The sequence below is a fragment of the Planococcus citri genome, chromosome 1 (genome assembly GCF_950023065.1).
Source record: "Planococcus citri chromosome 1, ihPlaCitr1.1, whole genome shotgun sequence".
In the NCBI taxonomy this organism is placed as follows: domain Eukaryota; kingdom Metazoa; phylum Arthropoda; class Insecta; order Hemiptera; family Pseudococcidae; genus Planococcus; species Planococcus citri.
The window spans coordinates 72,106,338-72,122,521 of record NC_088677.1 but is presented as its reverse complement, the minus strand read 5'-3'; the positions used below and the strand labels follow the sequence as shown (position 1 = coordinate 72,122,521).

The window sequence follows — 16,184 nt, the reverse complement described above, 5'->3', positions numbered from 1 at the left end:
TGGGAAGGACTGGAAGGAGGATGGTGGGTTGAAGTATGCTGAATTTTGAAAAATGTGAAAATTTGGGAGATTTTCAACTTGTTTTTTCAATTAATTCCAAGTTTTTCATGCTTCCAATCAGAGTATTTGTTACAAATTCATGAATCAATTGTTCCAAAATCAGGCAAATTGTCATAGTTTTCAGGAATTTTGAGGAACTTGAACTCTCTTCTAGTTTCAGAGCTCATATCAAATTGTTAACAAAATGTACAAACGTGAAGTTAACCCCCCCCCCCCTCCCTTTTAAGTCGATTCCCTGATGTTTAACGTTTACGAAATTTTCATATTTTTGGAAATATAAAAATTTTATTATTCTATTTTATGAAGTACAAATTCGGAATCAGCCCCTCTAAAACCTAAACAAACCATGGATCACGTGATTTTTTTCGAAAATTTGAAGGTTATTATAGAGATTATGGGACTAGTACCAAAATAAAAATACTCGAATTGAAAGTTAATTCCTACTTTTAAAAGCCAAACAAATCATTGGTCACTGAATATTTTTTCCTTAATATTGAAACTTGAAATAAAAAACACAGCAAACGATATGTCTTCGATTTTCAACTTCATTTTTTAAAATTTGACGGAAATTGAATGGAGGGGGAACATGTATAACTATGCAGCAAAAATAAGTTCGGAAATGAATTCTACATTTTTTTTTCAAAAAAAGTATTGACAAGACGTCTAACTCAATTTCTTCAAAAATATGGAATTTTCATTTTCCCAAATCACCAGATGGGGTGAAAAATAACTCTGAAATTGAATTTGGCATACTTGAAAACCGTATTTCAAAACTCAACTTGATTTTTTGAAAGTATTTTGCATTTTTATTTTTCACTAAAAGGAGTAGGTTACCAGGTGGGTGAGAATAACTCCAAAAATTGGATTTTAGCCCCCCTAAAAACGTTTATTTTGGACACTCAGCTCAATTTTTTCGAGAAATTTGATTTTTCAAGTCCTTTTGTAGTCCTTTCATTGAAACGAATGGATTTCAAAATAATTGCGAAAATGAATTAATCACTTCTAAAATGGTATGTTTGCTTATGTAGACACCCAACTCATTTTTTTCGAAAAATTTGAAGTTGAATCCTCCATATAATTTTTTTTTACTTTAAAAATTTCATAAATTGTGAAATGGGAATGAAAATTTGAGGTTTTAGAAGTCGCTGATTTTGATTGATTCAAGGTCAGTGGCGAAATCAGAATTCAAAATCAGTGTTCTCAAAAACTCAGATTTCTACATTCATGTCAAAATTTTGAACATTTGGAAACTATACTTCCCTTCTGGGAGATTAGTTTGAGGTTAGGAGTAAAATCAAGTGAAACAATTGAAATCAGCGACTTCGAAAACTCAAATGTCCACTCTCACGTTGGAATAAATTATTGAAATTTTTGAAAATTGTCTCCATCCGCTTGCCTCAGGGGCTCAATTTTGGAATGCAGATGGAATGGGTGCATTTTTTTTTTTTTTGAAAAAAAAAAAGAAAAACAAAAAAGAAACTATACAAAGAAAATTTTAATGTGGTGAAGTGTCCCTACCCCCTAAAACAGGGCGGATTAAAAAAATTCAAATTGCTGAAAAAAAGTGATATGGGTTAAAATCACAGGTTTTCGAAGGTGCTGATTCTGATTCTGAACTTCGCTCAACCCCAAAATCAAAACTGAGTTCTTTAAAATGAAAAGAATTAAAACCCAAAATTTTGAAAATTACTTTTGAGTGGCGCTGATTCTTGTTCTGATGACGGTTTGCTCTCAAACCCAAAACTGAACCTTTCAAAAGTGACTTGAAGCCCGATAATTTTCAAAAATGCAACATGAGTTCAAAAATTGTGTCTCTCTGAGTAACTCTGTTTCAATTTTGGGCTCAAATAGGTCTTAGAACCGGATTTAGGGCTTTTGAAAACCTATAATTCGATTTACCCATATCTACTTTTTTCGATGATTTGAATTTTTTTGAATCCCTTCTACCTTTCTTGGGGGGGGGGGGTCAATTTTTGAAAAATACTCGAAAAAATGCAAAAAAAACTCCAAAAACTTTCGGGTCCTTTCCTTTGGGAGGTTGGGTTGTAGCATACAGGAGGAACCCATGAAAAAATTCCAGCAAAGTTGTATGATCTAACAAGTTCGAGAAAATGAAAAGAGCTATTGTCTCAACTCAGATAATTTTTAAAAAAATCTAGTTCAAGGGAAAATTGTTGAAAAAAGGTTTTAGTTATTTAATTAGTTCAAAATTATAATGATTTTTTTTCGGATTGAAACTGAACGAATCTTCAACCGAATAAAAAATTTCAGCTTCACCTGACTCCCCTTTTCTAGATTCTGAGCCACCAATTCTACAATTTTTTTCACTTCTTATGTTTAAATGACTCAGCTAATCAAACACTTCAACTCTCAACATGAACTTCCGGTCATCAACTTTCAAAGCCAAAGCTCAAAATCAAAATTACCTACATTAAACGCTGCCAGAAAAAATGATTAAGTACTCGGTTGGTAGTCATAATGTGATAGAGAAATTTGTTCAATTTTCTCATCGAGCCGTAACGACGACTACCTACGTATACTTAGGTAACTTACTTTAAATCCTTAAATAGGTGGCACAAGTATATAAGGTCTACGCAGCATCATCGAGAAAAGAAAATCGTATAAGGAAATATACTTATATAAGAGTACCAGTAACGTACGTAAACATGGTACCTCGTACATCTACTTGGCCTCATTTCTGCAGCACCCTTTAAAATATCAAAGGAGAATGAGGTATAAGGGTGAGAGAGAGAGAGCTTTTAACATACATACGTTCAGAAGATGAAGGGGTGACCTATTAAGAAATACCTTTATCGCGACTCGTTTTTCTCGAAAGTATAATTGGAATTTTACTCTTCGCTATGGCGTTTTACGCAGAACCAGGAGGGGGTAAGAGGATGTGGTTAACGTGTAGGTAGTAGGTACGATATACGTATGAGTTTTACATTATAGATAAACGTTTAATTTATGCTTTGATCATGTATAATTTTATTTCATTTTAAAGCAGGAAAAATTGTGTAAAGTTAATCGCTCATGTCTACTACTATGCTGTATCTGTAGGGAAAATACATACAAGCACGAGTATATTGTAAGTAGTAGGTACATATGAGGGGAGATTGTAGGCTCGGGCCAGCAGCAGAAGCGGAGAGCTCGAGAGTAGTTTACAACTAACTCGAACAACACAACTTGGAACACGACAAATTATCGTGAGTAACGTTCGTTAAAATGTAAATCGTTATTTTCGCAAATAACGTCGGAAAGTTTTTTATCGCGTTCGTTCGAAGTAAAACGAAGAGGTGAACGGGTCCCTTACGTGTCTATAATACATACACACGCTGGAATACTATACCTACATAGGTACATACAACGTACATATGCCCCTCTTCTCTGCCCCTCTTTTCGAGTTACTCCTCCTCGTTCATCTGCAGTTCTTTTTGTTGTACGGGCTGGCCTGGCTGGCGTGTAGTACGAGTTAAGTACACGAGACAAAAAGGTAATTTCGAATTCAATTCCAATTTGCCGAGCAACTCGACGATAATTATCATTTGGAAAAGTTAAAGGTTTTATTTATATTGAAATTTTAACTTTATAATACCACGACATAGGTACACAGCGAACTGCGAGCAAGGTCTGCAGCAAAGTGCACAGCGAGTAAACGCAGTACACCGGAATGAGGTACGGTACGCATGAGTGAATGTCATTAGCACATCTTGGCGACGTACGGAGGAGTTTTTGCACCGATGTGTACCTTACTCGTACCTATAGGAGAGGATGAAGGGACGAGAAATACATACACGATGCTTGTTATTGAAGTAGAAAACTTTACTGCGCTTCGGCATTCGTTAAAAGTTTTTTCCTATTGTAAATATTTGAGGAATTTTCCTCTTCTTTTTTTTTCGCCCGGGCCTGGCTGGCGTTTTCACGGTATAGGTACGCTCAACGAGCATCGATGCGAAGTTTTTTGTTCGCGGATAAGTAATTTGAATATACGAGAAAATGTTAGCGTATCGTGGGTTAGGTTAGACTATCTATATGTGTATCTAGTTCTACGTACTATAACACTGATCTATGTTGGTATAGCGTAATAAAGGCGAGTTTGTTTTTCTTATGCGTCTGTTTTCGCAGCTTCAACCCAGGTGGACGTGAGCGGATTGTTTGGCAAAGAAGTAAGACTGCCATGTCAAATCGACACGAGGACGTGCGGCACACTCCACAGCATCAAATGGTATCGAGGATCGTCTAGAATTTACGTGTTCAGCGACGCTATCAAGTTTCATAAACCGGAAGGCGATTATAGCTCGAGGTAAGATTGAAATTTTTGTTTTAAGAGAGAGTATCTCGAATATGACTCGGTAAAGGTGAAAAATAAGTGTAGATTCGGATTCGGGATGGTCGAAAACATTGGATTTGATATGTTACTCGGTATATGTGATCGTGTAACCCCTTCCCTTGACCCCCTCAATAGGTTGCCACGCCCACATTTACCCCTCTCTCTGAATACGAATGATTAATTTTTGACCACCGTGGCACATTATAATTATGTACTATTTGAAAAATAATAAACGAGAGATGACTCATCTTCCCATTGGTCTTGTTAATTTATTCAAATCAGAAGTTAGGCGTGGCTAATATTGTGGGAGGAGCAAACGTGCTTCTGATGGAGGTTAAATGAATGAATTTGTGAATTTTGAAGGAAGTGGTCTATATTAACGTGGGATCTACTACATACCTACATACATACAAAGTAAAAGAGATAGTTTTTTATTGTTCGAATAGAAATGGGGTGTGGCTTGTATAGTGGGAGGAGCAAACAGCAAATTTGAGAAAACTGTTGACAAAAGATTCAATTAAAGTATAGTGCAGAAATTTTCTATTTTTGAAGCAAAATTTTCTAACGACAATACAAATATTTTATTCTTGTATCATTCTATTGATCTTATTTATCAGTTCAAAGTGGAAAGGGGCGTGGCTAATGTTGTGGGAGGCGCAACTTAAACTGTTGGAATTAAGTAGAATGAAGAAATCGTTCAATTTCGGCGGGAGAAAGTAACAATTTGATCTTTTGAAGACAAAATTGATGAGATCTATCATTCTATTGTTCTAATGTTTCGGTTAAAAGTAGGAAGGGGTGTGGCCAATGCTGCCGGAGCAGCAATGAAACTTGAAAGAAGGATTCATAATTTAATAAATAATTTTTCCGGTTTTTTTGGGGGGGTGAAGGGGAGGAAGTAGGTACCTAAATGAAAATTAATTCATTAAACTTGTGAAAAATCACTCGAAATCGAACCAGCTTGAGAATTTACTCTGGCTATGGCTGGCTTGAGCACTTGCCTTTGTAGAGTACATTAATTTGTGGATTTTCCTGAAAAAATAATTTGTGTATTATTAGTAAGCATTTCTGAATTGTTAATTTATGTACATACAAATTTTAGACAAAACCCATCATTTTTTGAGTTGAATTTTTTAATTGCTTAAATTCTGAAATAAATTGTATGCCTATTGCCTATACATAATTATACTTGTAAGTTGCATGAATCAGTTCAGACCTTCAAATCAAAAATCGATTTATCTAACCTCAAAAATCGATTTATTCGTGATATGTAATCCTGCTATAAATCATTGGTAGGCACGTGAAATAAAAATCAATTCTTGTCTCAAAAAGGGGACCTTCGTTTCAAATGTCTTATCAAAATCAAAAATCGATAAACCGACTTTCAAATATCAATTAATCGAATTTCAAAAATTGACTAATCGAATCTAAAAAATTGACTAATCGAATCTAAAAAAAATCGATTAATCGAATCTAAAAAACCGATTAATCGAATCTACAAAATCGATTCATTTGCGATTTTTGATCACAATTATGATCGAATAATCATGAAATGAGAAATCAATTTTGAGCTCACCTCCCGATCAAAAATCGATTACGGTCGAAAATCGACTTATCGAATGTCAAAAATCGATTCATTTACGATTTTCGATCTCATTTGAATTAGGAAATACATTTTACCTGGAAAATAGACCTACTGATCAAAACTTACAATTAGTCATGATCGAAAATCGATTGATCGCGATCACCGAAAATCGACTAATTTCATCGATCATGTTCGAAATTATCATTTTGTTTTGTATTGTTTCATTTTATCCTTCTTGAACTAAAGTCAACAAAAATGACGTTTTTCTTATGGAAAATTGATTTTGTGATATTCGATTTTGATCATAAGTGATCGATAATTTAAAATTTGTCTTTGTTAATCATGTTTTCGTATTTCGTAAAAAACTTAATCAAAATTACCTTTAGAAAAAAAAATGGATATTTCCAATCGAAAGAGTACGATAGATTTATAGGAGGATGATCGAGAGGTCTGAATCAGTTCCAATTTTCGTGAAATTTCCATCATTCTCCAAAGATATTCTGGAATATTTTTCTACTTTTCACGCCATTTTTAAAAATTTTAAGATTGTTTTATGGAATTTTCGCCCATTTTTGTTCAATTTCACTGAAATTTTGTCACTTTTGGTATCTTTCAACTATCTATGTAACTTTCATTTCTTCGCTGGTTTTTAAAGTCGTTTTTTTTTTTTAAATTTAGAAAATGCAATTTGCCTAAAATATTAAGAAGTAAGTAAGAAAGAAATAGACACATCTTAAAGATTAAAATTCACTGCAATAGATTACGAGGGGAAAAAAGTTGGAGGATTTTGATCAAATTCACTAGAGACTTTCGTTCATAGTTGAAAATTACCCAGACCAAGATCCCAGATCTGAAAGTATCTCTGAAAGGTAGATATGAGCCCTCAAAGATAATATATTATTTAGCGAAAAAGTCGTGTTTTTTTCGCTCTAGCCTCTACCCAACCAGTTTTGGAAAAATGATGCAGTTCCAAAGCACAGTATACTTACTTGAAATTCTGCATCGAAAACTGATTTTTTTTTCGAAAATTTCATCTGTTTGAGAACCCATATCTACCACTACAAATATGTAGATGATACCTCCAAAGCAAAAATTCTTTCTGGGGGACTTTCAACCCAAAATGAAGATCACCATCGACTTTGATCAAAATCATCTAATTTTTTTCAAATTCTAATCACTTTTTCTCGAGCAGTGATTCGTGATTCGAATCATAATTTTTGTGATTCCACCCAACCCTGATTTGAGATCACTGAATTCGAATTTTTCAATCATTGATCATGTCAAAATAGGTTCGAAGTAAGAGAATAAACCCTTGAGACGTCTCTCTATCCACATTAACGTCTTCTGACCATACTTTTACTTCCACACACACAACCGAGCCAAGTATTTACTTAATTCAAGTCAAAAGCCTACCAACGATGACTCTATATCAGATTTTACTACATTCTACAAATTACACCCGCATAATTATTATATGTACATACTGGAACGTCCTATACCAAAACTTCACCCTGCTTCACTACCCTTCCCATGGTAGACGTTTCAAAATGCCATAAGCCCAAGAGAAAAAGTCCACAACGCGTGGTGGGGGTTAAAGGGGGGGGGTGTGAGTGCTTAATCAAAATAATTTCGCAAAACGATAATAAATTTCGTCGAATTAATTTCAAAACTGCGTCGCCCAAAATTACATAAACCATAAATGTGTATCGTAAAGCATCCAGTTCGAGACCAACGTATGAGGAAATGCTACGTTGTTAAGAGGGAAAGGGCGGGGGGAGCGAGAGAAAATTCGGCACAAGGGTTTCCTGCTCCGAAAAACATATTTGTACACGTGTGTGGATATGAATCGATAGGTTCACATGCACAGAACTGGTCAACAATATCGAAGAAATTCGCTAGCTGAACATCCATTGAAAAAAAAACTTCCTTCAGGTAGAATTTTTTATTCTCGAGGTTTTAAACGTTGAAAAGGTCTAATGGAGAGTTGAGTTGAGGGGATGACTTCCTCCACTCGCAAAAGCCTACATTCAACACATTACAGCTAGGTCTATGTGCCTACTTCCTTATACAGTACCTAGACCTACCATCGCACTTTTACTATAATCATTAACCACTCAGTACCTAAACGATCTAAGAGAGCGCTAGCGCCCGCCACAGCATCGCGTATGCTACGCTAGATAGATATACTATATACAGTACACGCACAAGCATAAGCACAACACAGCCCAGCCATCGTATTCGTCTCGTAGCTGTGGCATAGCAGCGCGTTTTCCCTCTACTCTTTTGTATCGCTTAAATGGACTCAATTTGTTAAACCTTTTCTTTGGCCTGGAAGCATTTACTTTTTACTTGATTACAAAACGTTAGCGCAAAAAACGTGTTTTCGTGTTCTTTTAGCAGCGATTCGGCCCTTTTGAACGCGTACAAACGTCTTTTCTAAAATTAAGTAACCGTGTTCTCTTCGTCATAAAAGGGAAAATTTATTTAAGCCTGTACGTGTTGTTCGAATCGTATAGCGAAAAGAAGAAGAGGAAAAAAAATACGTACACTATCTCGCCTTCTCGTAGTACGTACAACGTGTATGGTAGTATATGTGGGTACCTCTACTTCTCTCGCACACATGTACATCGATAAAAACGTAATTGCAGCGCCTCCAGCTCGAGGTTTTGTACGAGAGAAACGTGTGTCGATGTCGTCGCCTTTGGCAAGCACCTTTTTTTTTTCTCCTTCGCCACTTCGTTCGTCAATTTTATTACCTTATACACATTCATCGTTCACGAGCTCTAAATATACATACAGAGGAATGACCACCGACACTTCATTCGCTTAAATTTAATATACTCGATAAAAGCTTCCCCTCTTATGCGATATTTTTCTTCTCAAAGGTGCGAAAAAAATCTCGCCTTTGTCTTAAATAATTGATAACGCCAGTGAACCCATTTCTCTACACTGTTCCTATACTCGTATACTTCGTGCAAACGATACCGTCCGTCGCTCTTTTTTTTCTCTCCTCAAAGATGGACTATTTTTCAACGTGGCTTGGCTACGTCGTCGTCGACTGTTAACGTTTTTAAAGGTAGGTAAACGGCAAGTAAACGATTTTTAGAGTGTTTTTCATCGTCAGCCACCGCAACCGTAATGGCACGTACCAAAATTCAGCCATTTTTCAACGCCAAATTGTAAGTTCAACCGTTATATAAGCGTACACGTCAGCGTGAAATTATCGTCGGAATCGAGTTCAGCGATGGCGAAAACTTCGAAATCGATATGCATAACGTGTTTTTACACTGTTTACCCCCACCATGTATTTTCAGAACTTTGCCCACTACCTCCCATTCGAGTAAATTGTTTCAAATTAGCTTAAAAATGATTTGGAAATCAAATTACAACATTTTATATCTGAATCGTGCTTCGAAGTTTGAATCACCCTCAAACCTATACCTACCTTCTAGAATTAATTACAATTGTCATAACTTGCCAAATCTTCGTAAAATTTGTGCAAGATTTTTTTTTTTGAAAAAATGTGCTCTAGATTGGTACACCAAGGGGTTATATCCGAAGGATGGGATCATTTTCGAACTCAGATGATGCGTCACACTTGATTTCAATTTTTCGATGTCTTGATCATTTTCACAATATCTGATGAAGGCTTCAGAGTGTTTGAGTTGAAAAATCATCATCGAATGAGTTAATTTTCGTACTCAGCGTCTTCAGATAATCACCTTGTCCTGGATAGCTCAGATTAGTTGAGACGTTGAGAGGTTCAATAAATACCATCAACTCTACTCATAAAGTTATTTGAAAGTACCAAATAAATACACACATTCGACGAATAATATTAATCATGTGATTTATTAGCATTAAAGAACAACTACAAAAATACACTTTTATGGTTAGTCAATATAAAATACAGTATGCCCTCAATAACTTGAAACTCGTTAACTTGAAAACCTATATTAGCCAAACCAACCTACATTCCCCTCAAAATCTCTGTAACACTCAATGTTAACTTTACTTGGATAAGTTGAAATTGACTACACAAACCATTCATAACTCGAAGCTAAATTTTGCCAAAAATAGCTAGAAAGCCTCTATAAGTCGTACGTTGTCGGGCATTTACCTCTATAACTTGAAAATTTTAATTCATACTTCTATCTTTTATGCACTTACATATCTCTCAATTCATTCATTTTGCAAGACCTCTATAACTCGAACACTCTCAAAATCTAACCTGCATAACTCGAAACTGATTACCTCAAAAACCTCTATAAGCCGAATGAATGACCATTCCCCTTGGATTTTGAGTTATCAAGAGCATACTGCAGTTGTAAGATTATTTTATAATAGATACAAGCTCTGGCTTGAACCTTACAACTCACGTTTACTAACTAGAAAAATCTTAATAATAATGATAGGTATAAGCTTATTAATTATTAATTAGTGATGAAGTAATGTTACATTAATCATCGTCCTCATATCACATTTTTGTGGTACCCTAACAGGGTGAGGCAAATGCCTATTGCCACTGCGATTATTCTAGGGAATCGGCGTTGTTTTGAGCTTTCATGTAGTAGTTTCCCATTGCTTTCTACACTATCTACAAAGTAGCTCATACATCACTAGCCAGGTTTTTACAGCCCCGAATTCCATAATCACTGCTACCTATAGTTGCTCAACCAGTTACAGCTTTTTGATACCGGCAACAGATTGTGTGCATTTCTGTTGCCTCTGCTGTTCTGGTACTCGGAGCTTAATGTGTAATAGATGTTAAATGCACTACAATGTATACATTACATGTTAACGCCTGTGTCTCTAGCGAGATTTGAACCCACAACCTCTTGTTCAGAAAGTCATGGCTCAACCCACTACGCCACCGAGCTCGTTATATTAATAGAAGAGGATATATTATTACTTACTAAGACACTGTACACATTTTCTGCCTCTTTCACGGGTACTACTCATAATAAGTACATCAACAGAAATGTATTACTAGAAGGTCCTTTCGACGAGAATATTTCCGGTGGTCCACAGGATCGGAGTAATATCCAATGTACTGTAATTAATAAACATCATTGGAATAAGAATCACATTAAAAGCACAAATTATCCACTTTGGAAAGAGGGCTATGACAGGAAAGAGGGACAGAAGGGGAAAAGCTCCACATATGCTCATGTGTCGCTATAAGTTGATAAAGAACCAGCCATTGCAAGTAGTCGAAACCAAGTAAAGTTGGTGGTTAAAGATCTGATGCATGAGCCTTGGAGTTATAAGCCACAGATGATCTAAGTATAAATAGTTTCCCACATTACCGCACTTTCAGTACAAAGGGATATATTAATTTAATAACTTCGTCATATCATAGTGAGCAGTTGCGCAGTGGAGTTCCAAAAAAAAAACAAAAAAAAAGATTTCTATCTGAATAATGGAGAAATTGATCAACAGTATCAGTTCTTGGCTCAAATTACATGTTTTAGGCTGAAAATGACAAATTTTGCCAGAAATAAATAGACTCAAATTGACCAAAAATTGCAGTTTCTGCTAAAACATCACAATTTAAGACCAGAAATCACAATTTAGGACATTGTATCCAACGGTTTTTTTTCTGGAAAAAAATTATTACTTTTTTATACAAATTTTCCAAAAGCTCTTCACTCCACTCAACCTGCCCTCCCCTCAGCTCCCCCCCCCCATAAATACAAAAAAATTAACAAAAGTCAAATTTCTCACAGGAAAATTTAAAAAAAAATTGAAATTGGAAGACAATTTATATACTTACAAAGTTGGTATTTTTTAATTTCATCAAGAATATATTTTTTTTCAATAATTTGAACGTTTTTGTTGCGCGTTTGAATTTTTACATACCTACATTTTTTCACTACCTTTTTGACTAAATTAACTACTTTTTCACTACTTTCACAACCTGTTAGATACCCGGCTCCGTATATGATCAAAAAATGATGAATCAAACGTCATTTCTGATTTTTTGAGATTTTGGCCTTATTTTCGGTTTACAAAATGGTCCAACATTCAATTTAGAGCTGGAACTTCTGGAATTTCGCAATAACCACCTAAGACAATCGATGGCAACCTAATCAGCACCAATCAAATTTATAAGAAACGTTCCAGAGTAATTTGAAGTTTCTAGCGAAAATTGAAAACTCCCGGAGACTCCAGAATGCCCTAAAAATGGTTGTTTTTCAATTTAGAGTATTAAATTGAAGTAGTTCGTGAAAACGTTATAAAAACTGTCATTGAAAAAACGTTTTTGAATTTTTTGAAAATTACAAAAATTACTAATTAACGAGTTTATTTTTTAGTCAATTTGTGATTTTTCTCATAATTTTCAAACATAGATAAGTGGTTGTCAAATTTACAAAAATGTCATCAATTCGACGACTACACTTCTCAGACGTCTCGAAGTCGAACCCGGAATTTATTTCCATCTCAATCGTACACATCTCGTTAAACACTTTCCTTCCTCGGTTTTTTTTTTTTTTTTTTTTTTGATAACATTTATACAGCCATTTACAAACCAAAGCAGCGCGTATTCGAGTAAATTACACGCTGAATAAAATTTCCATTTCGAATTTCTGATCCCTGTTCTCTTTATACACACAGTGAAGTTACTCTGCGTTTAATTCTCAGAGACCCCTTTCTTTCTACTCAATCATCTCAGCACCCCACTTAACGTTCACCTCCTCTTTCCCTTTCCACTTTGCATTTCCATCGAAAAGGCAACACTTTCAACACGCTCATCTCTCTCGACTGTATATCTACTGACAACATTTATTATCCGACTTGGAGCATTGTTAAAGTTTTCAGTTTTTATTGTCGTTTTACACTAAGGAAACGTGCGTTTGTTACTCGAGACTCTGCGAACAACTCGAATATCTCTCCGCACATCGCACACTCACCAGCTCTCTCTCTATAAATCATAGCATAAAAATTCCTCCAATTCTCTTTTATATTGTAGTAGGTACCGTTCACTACCATGTGAGAGGAAAAAAAAACCACTCGGATAGTTTGTACACAGTGTTGGATGCTAAATTAGCCATACTATAGTATATAGAAAATAGTTGTATAAGCTACTCTCGTCACTCGTACACATTATCGAATTGCTCGGTCGACGGTTCTCGCTTCTCCGCTCTCTGCCCCACCCCACCTATAAAAACCACGCCAGCGCCACGCCGAATAAAAATGAACCTCGAGAACGATAAATTGTGCTGGAGAAAAAGCGCGTTGAAAAGCACCAGCTTCAGCAGCACGAGCGGAGCTGAGAGAAAGATAAAAGTACATCGGAGGTTAACAAGTAGCGCGTGGTTAACGTTCGAACGTGTAAACACTCGTAAAGGAAACCATCGTTCGCATACCAATAAGGTATTTTCCACCCCGGAACACCGGTTGTTTTTCCACAAATTTTCCAGCCTCCGATGCCTGTCACACTTTATTCCTACCGCACGCAGAGCTGCCCCTTCCCCACCTTTACCTTTTTGTCGAGGTATATGCTCCGTACGTAATACGTAGGTAAGGTACCTACCTAAACCGTAAGAAATTTGAAGCGTCTTTATTGCCAGCTAACACGCCATTCGAGAAAAGCAATTTAATGACTTCAATTAAAAGAAACGACCGAGCTATCGTGAAAAACTTTCGCTCCTTTTTTTCCCCCACTCTTCTTACCATCTCTCATATTTTTTGCCCCTTGGTTGCATCGTCTCACCTTTAACAATTTTTCAGATGTATTGCTCCGATGTTGGCATCGCAGCCAGATGCTTGCCCTCGATTGGTTGTTCGAGTACATAATTAAATACTCTTCGAATTAATCGTTTCTCGTTTGACGTATTTTAGAGACCGTTGGACCTACACACCGATACTCTCGTCTATGAAAAATTTATTAATAAAGTTGGAAAAATTTTTTCATAAGCATAATAATGCTCACCAGGCACACGAGAAGAGGCGAAAAAAAAATTCCAAAACTTTCATTCGTCGAGTCGACTAAATACCTGCTAAACTTTTTCGTCGTCGTATTAATTTAGGCACCGAGAAGAGGACGAGATTCGTTATAAAAAATATATAAAACCTTCCCACTGTACTTGTACATTTCTCTCGGAGCGATTTACCACCTTGCACTCCTCATCGCGCCTCTATTCGGCTTGAAAAATTTCTAAAAAAATAACGACTATGGCGTGAAAAAAAAAAGTTTCTTCGAAACTCGACAAATGAAGTAGTTCTTGGGAGTTTTTATTCTTTTCTTTCGCGTATTACTAAATTGCTTCATCAACGTTTATAAATTTGGAGGAACGTGGCGAGCCTGTTTCTATGGCTAGGATTTTTTTCTCCTCCTCGTCGTTCGTCACCATCATCATTGTGATGAGTCGATGAGAGTTCCTACGAAGATTGTTGGGCTGTGCGAGAATTAAGTACGCGTTAAATCTTTTGTAATTTTTTATTAATTACAAAGTGTAACCGTTCGCTTGTAAGGAAACGTTTAGTGTGATTAAACGTATTCGAGAAACAGAGCTCTCGCCGAAGAAGAACTCAGAAAGGGACGAGAGAGACTAAAGACACGACGCGAGCCACCAAATTAAAAGTATAATAAACGAAGGAGTATTTTTCATTGTTTTAAAAACTTTCGCCACCACCGATACGGTGGCGATGGCGTAGTTTTTCTTCGAGTCTTTTTTCCCTTTCTATTTCTTTTTCATCGTCATCGTTTTCGTCTTCTTCTTCTTCTTCTTCGTGTACTTTTACTCGTATACTATTTTTTATAGTCTTCGTTTCGCTTTTCATCGTCGTCGCGTGTTGTCATCGTAATCGCTGGCTGCCCCCAACCCCAATCACCACACCCCTATTCTAAGAACTGTTGGATGTATTTGTTGCCCTGGTTGTATGCGGAGGAAGAGGAGGAGGAGGAGGTCGCCTCCTTGGCCCCTCATTTCTGAGCTGATCGCTGTTCTAAACACAGCCAGAAGTAATGATTAATGTAGTTGTATGTCGCAAACGATTTATCAACTACAGGTCATCGCGGCTTAATTTTACGCCGGAATTTACCGCAATTTAAACCTGATGTGCTCGGCTCTGCTATATACGTATATGTATCCCTCCCCCTCCCCCCTACCTTAACAGTCTCGTCTTCCTTCGGTTCGTTTACTAGAAATATATACGATTCGGCCTCTATACGAACTAACGTATAAGACGACTGAGCGACGATACATATCTGTCTCAACGTCATGGTTTCAACGTTCCCTTTACCCTGCCTTCATAGGGACTCTGTGTGTTAAAAGAATGACAAATAAAAGCGAACTTTGTTCGTTCGGTTTTTTTTTCTTCCTTCTCTTTTTCTTCCTTTGACAGAGGATTTTCTCTCCTGCAGCATTTTCATCGTCGACGTCGTCGTCTTCGTCGTTATGATTATTATTTTCGTTTTGTTCTATATTTAGACTTATATTGTGTTGTTTTTGGGATTCATTTCGAGTGGTTATGAAGATCGGTTTATCTTTTTTCTTTCTTTTTTCATTTGACCATCTTGAAAGGATAAAAATGTCGAATAGATTGTTGTCGTGCTAAAAAAAAAAAAGAATTAAAATTGGGTCAAACAGAAAAAAAAAGGAGTGAAAGAAAAAACCAAGATGACTTTCATACGAAAAAAAAATATATATAAACGAATGAAAGACGTCTACTCGAGAAAAACAATCTCATTAAAAAATGTCCGAAGAAAGTTTTTGGAATTGAATTTTCTCATGTAGCTTGTATACCTTTTAAAAACGAGTTATCATTTTTACGTAGTATAAGTATAAACTTAAACTTTGGTAAAATGTGAAATAATTTGATTTCTTATCCAATTTTTTTAAGTCATTCGAGGCCGCCGTATTTTTTCTTCAAATTTGTCAGCTTTGAAAAAAAAAGAGTTTTCGTGGTTTACGAGGCGAAGATGTAAATGCTACGTTTACTGGGTAGTAATCGATTTAAGAATTATTAATCTTTTTTACGAACCGAAAAATAATTTCCGGGTGGTAATTCTTTGACCTGTGGCAAATATCTAAAAATACCATCGACAAAGACCTATTTTCCAAACAAAAATTTAAAAAATACATACCTATTTGAAAACATAGACCTCAAATGAAAAATAAATCAACAGTTTCACACCTCGTGTAGGTATCTGGAGAGGCACCGAAAGGTCGCATCCAAAAAATAAGCAGAAATTTGAACTCT

At 36.0% G+C, this 16,184-nt stretch overlaps 1 protein-coding gene and 1 long non-coding RNA gene across 7 annotated transcripts in view; one reads left to right on the top strand and one right to left on the bottom strand.

The window, feature by feature from the left end:
• nrm (neuromusculin) overlaps positions 1-16,184 on the top strand; it is a 593,812-nt gene that overhangs the window by 401,518 nt on the left and 176,110 nt on the right. For all 6 annotated transcript variants that reach the window (XM_065370891.1, XM_065370847.1, XM_065370867.1 and 3 more), the window contains exon 2: positions 4,186-4,363. In XM_065370891.1, the coding sequence (XP_065226963.1) occupies positions 4,186-4,363 (178 nt within the window). The remainder of the gene's footprint in view (positions 1-4,185; positions 4,364-16,184) is intronic.
• The window catches only part of LOC135831120 (uncharacterized), a 375,747-nt gene that overhangs the window by 267,327 nt on the left and 92,236 nt on the right, over positions 1-16,184 (bottom strand). The window lies entirely within an intron of this gene.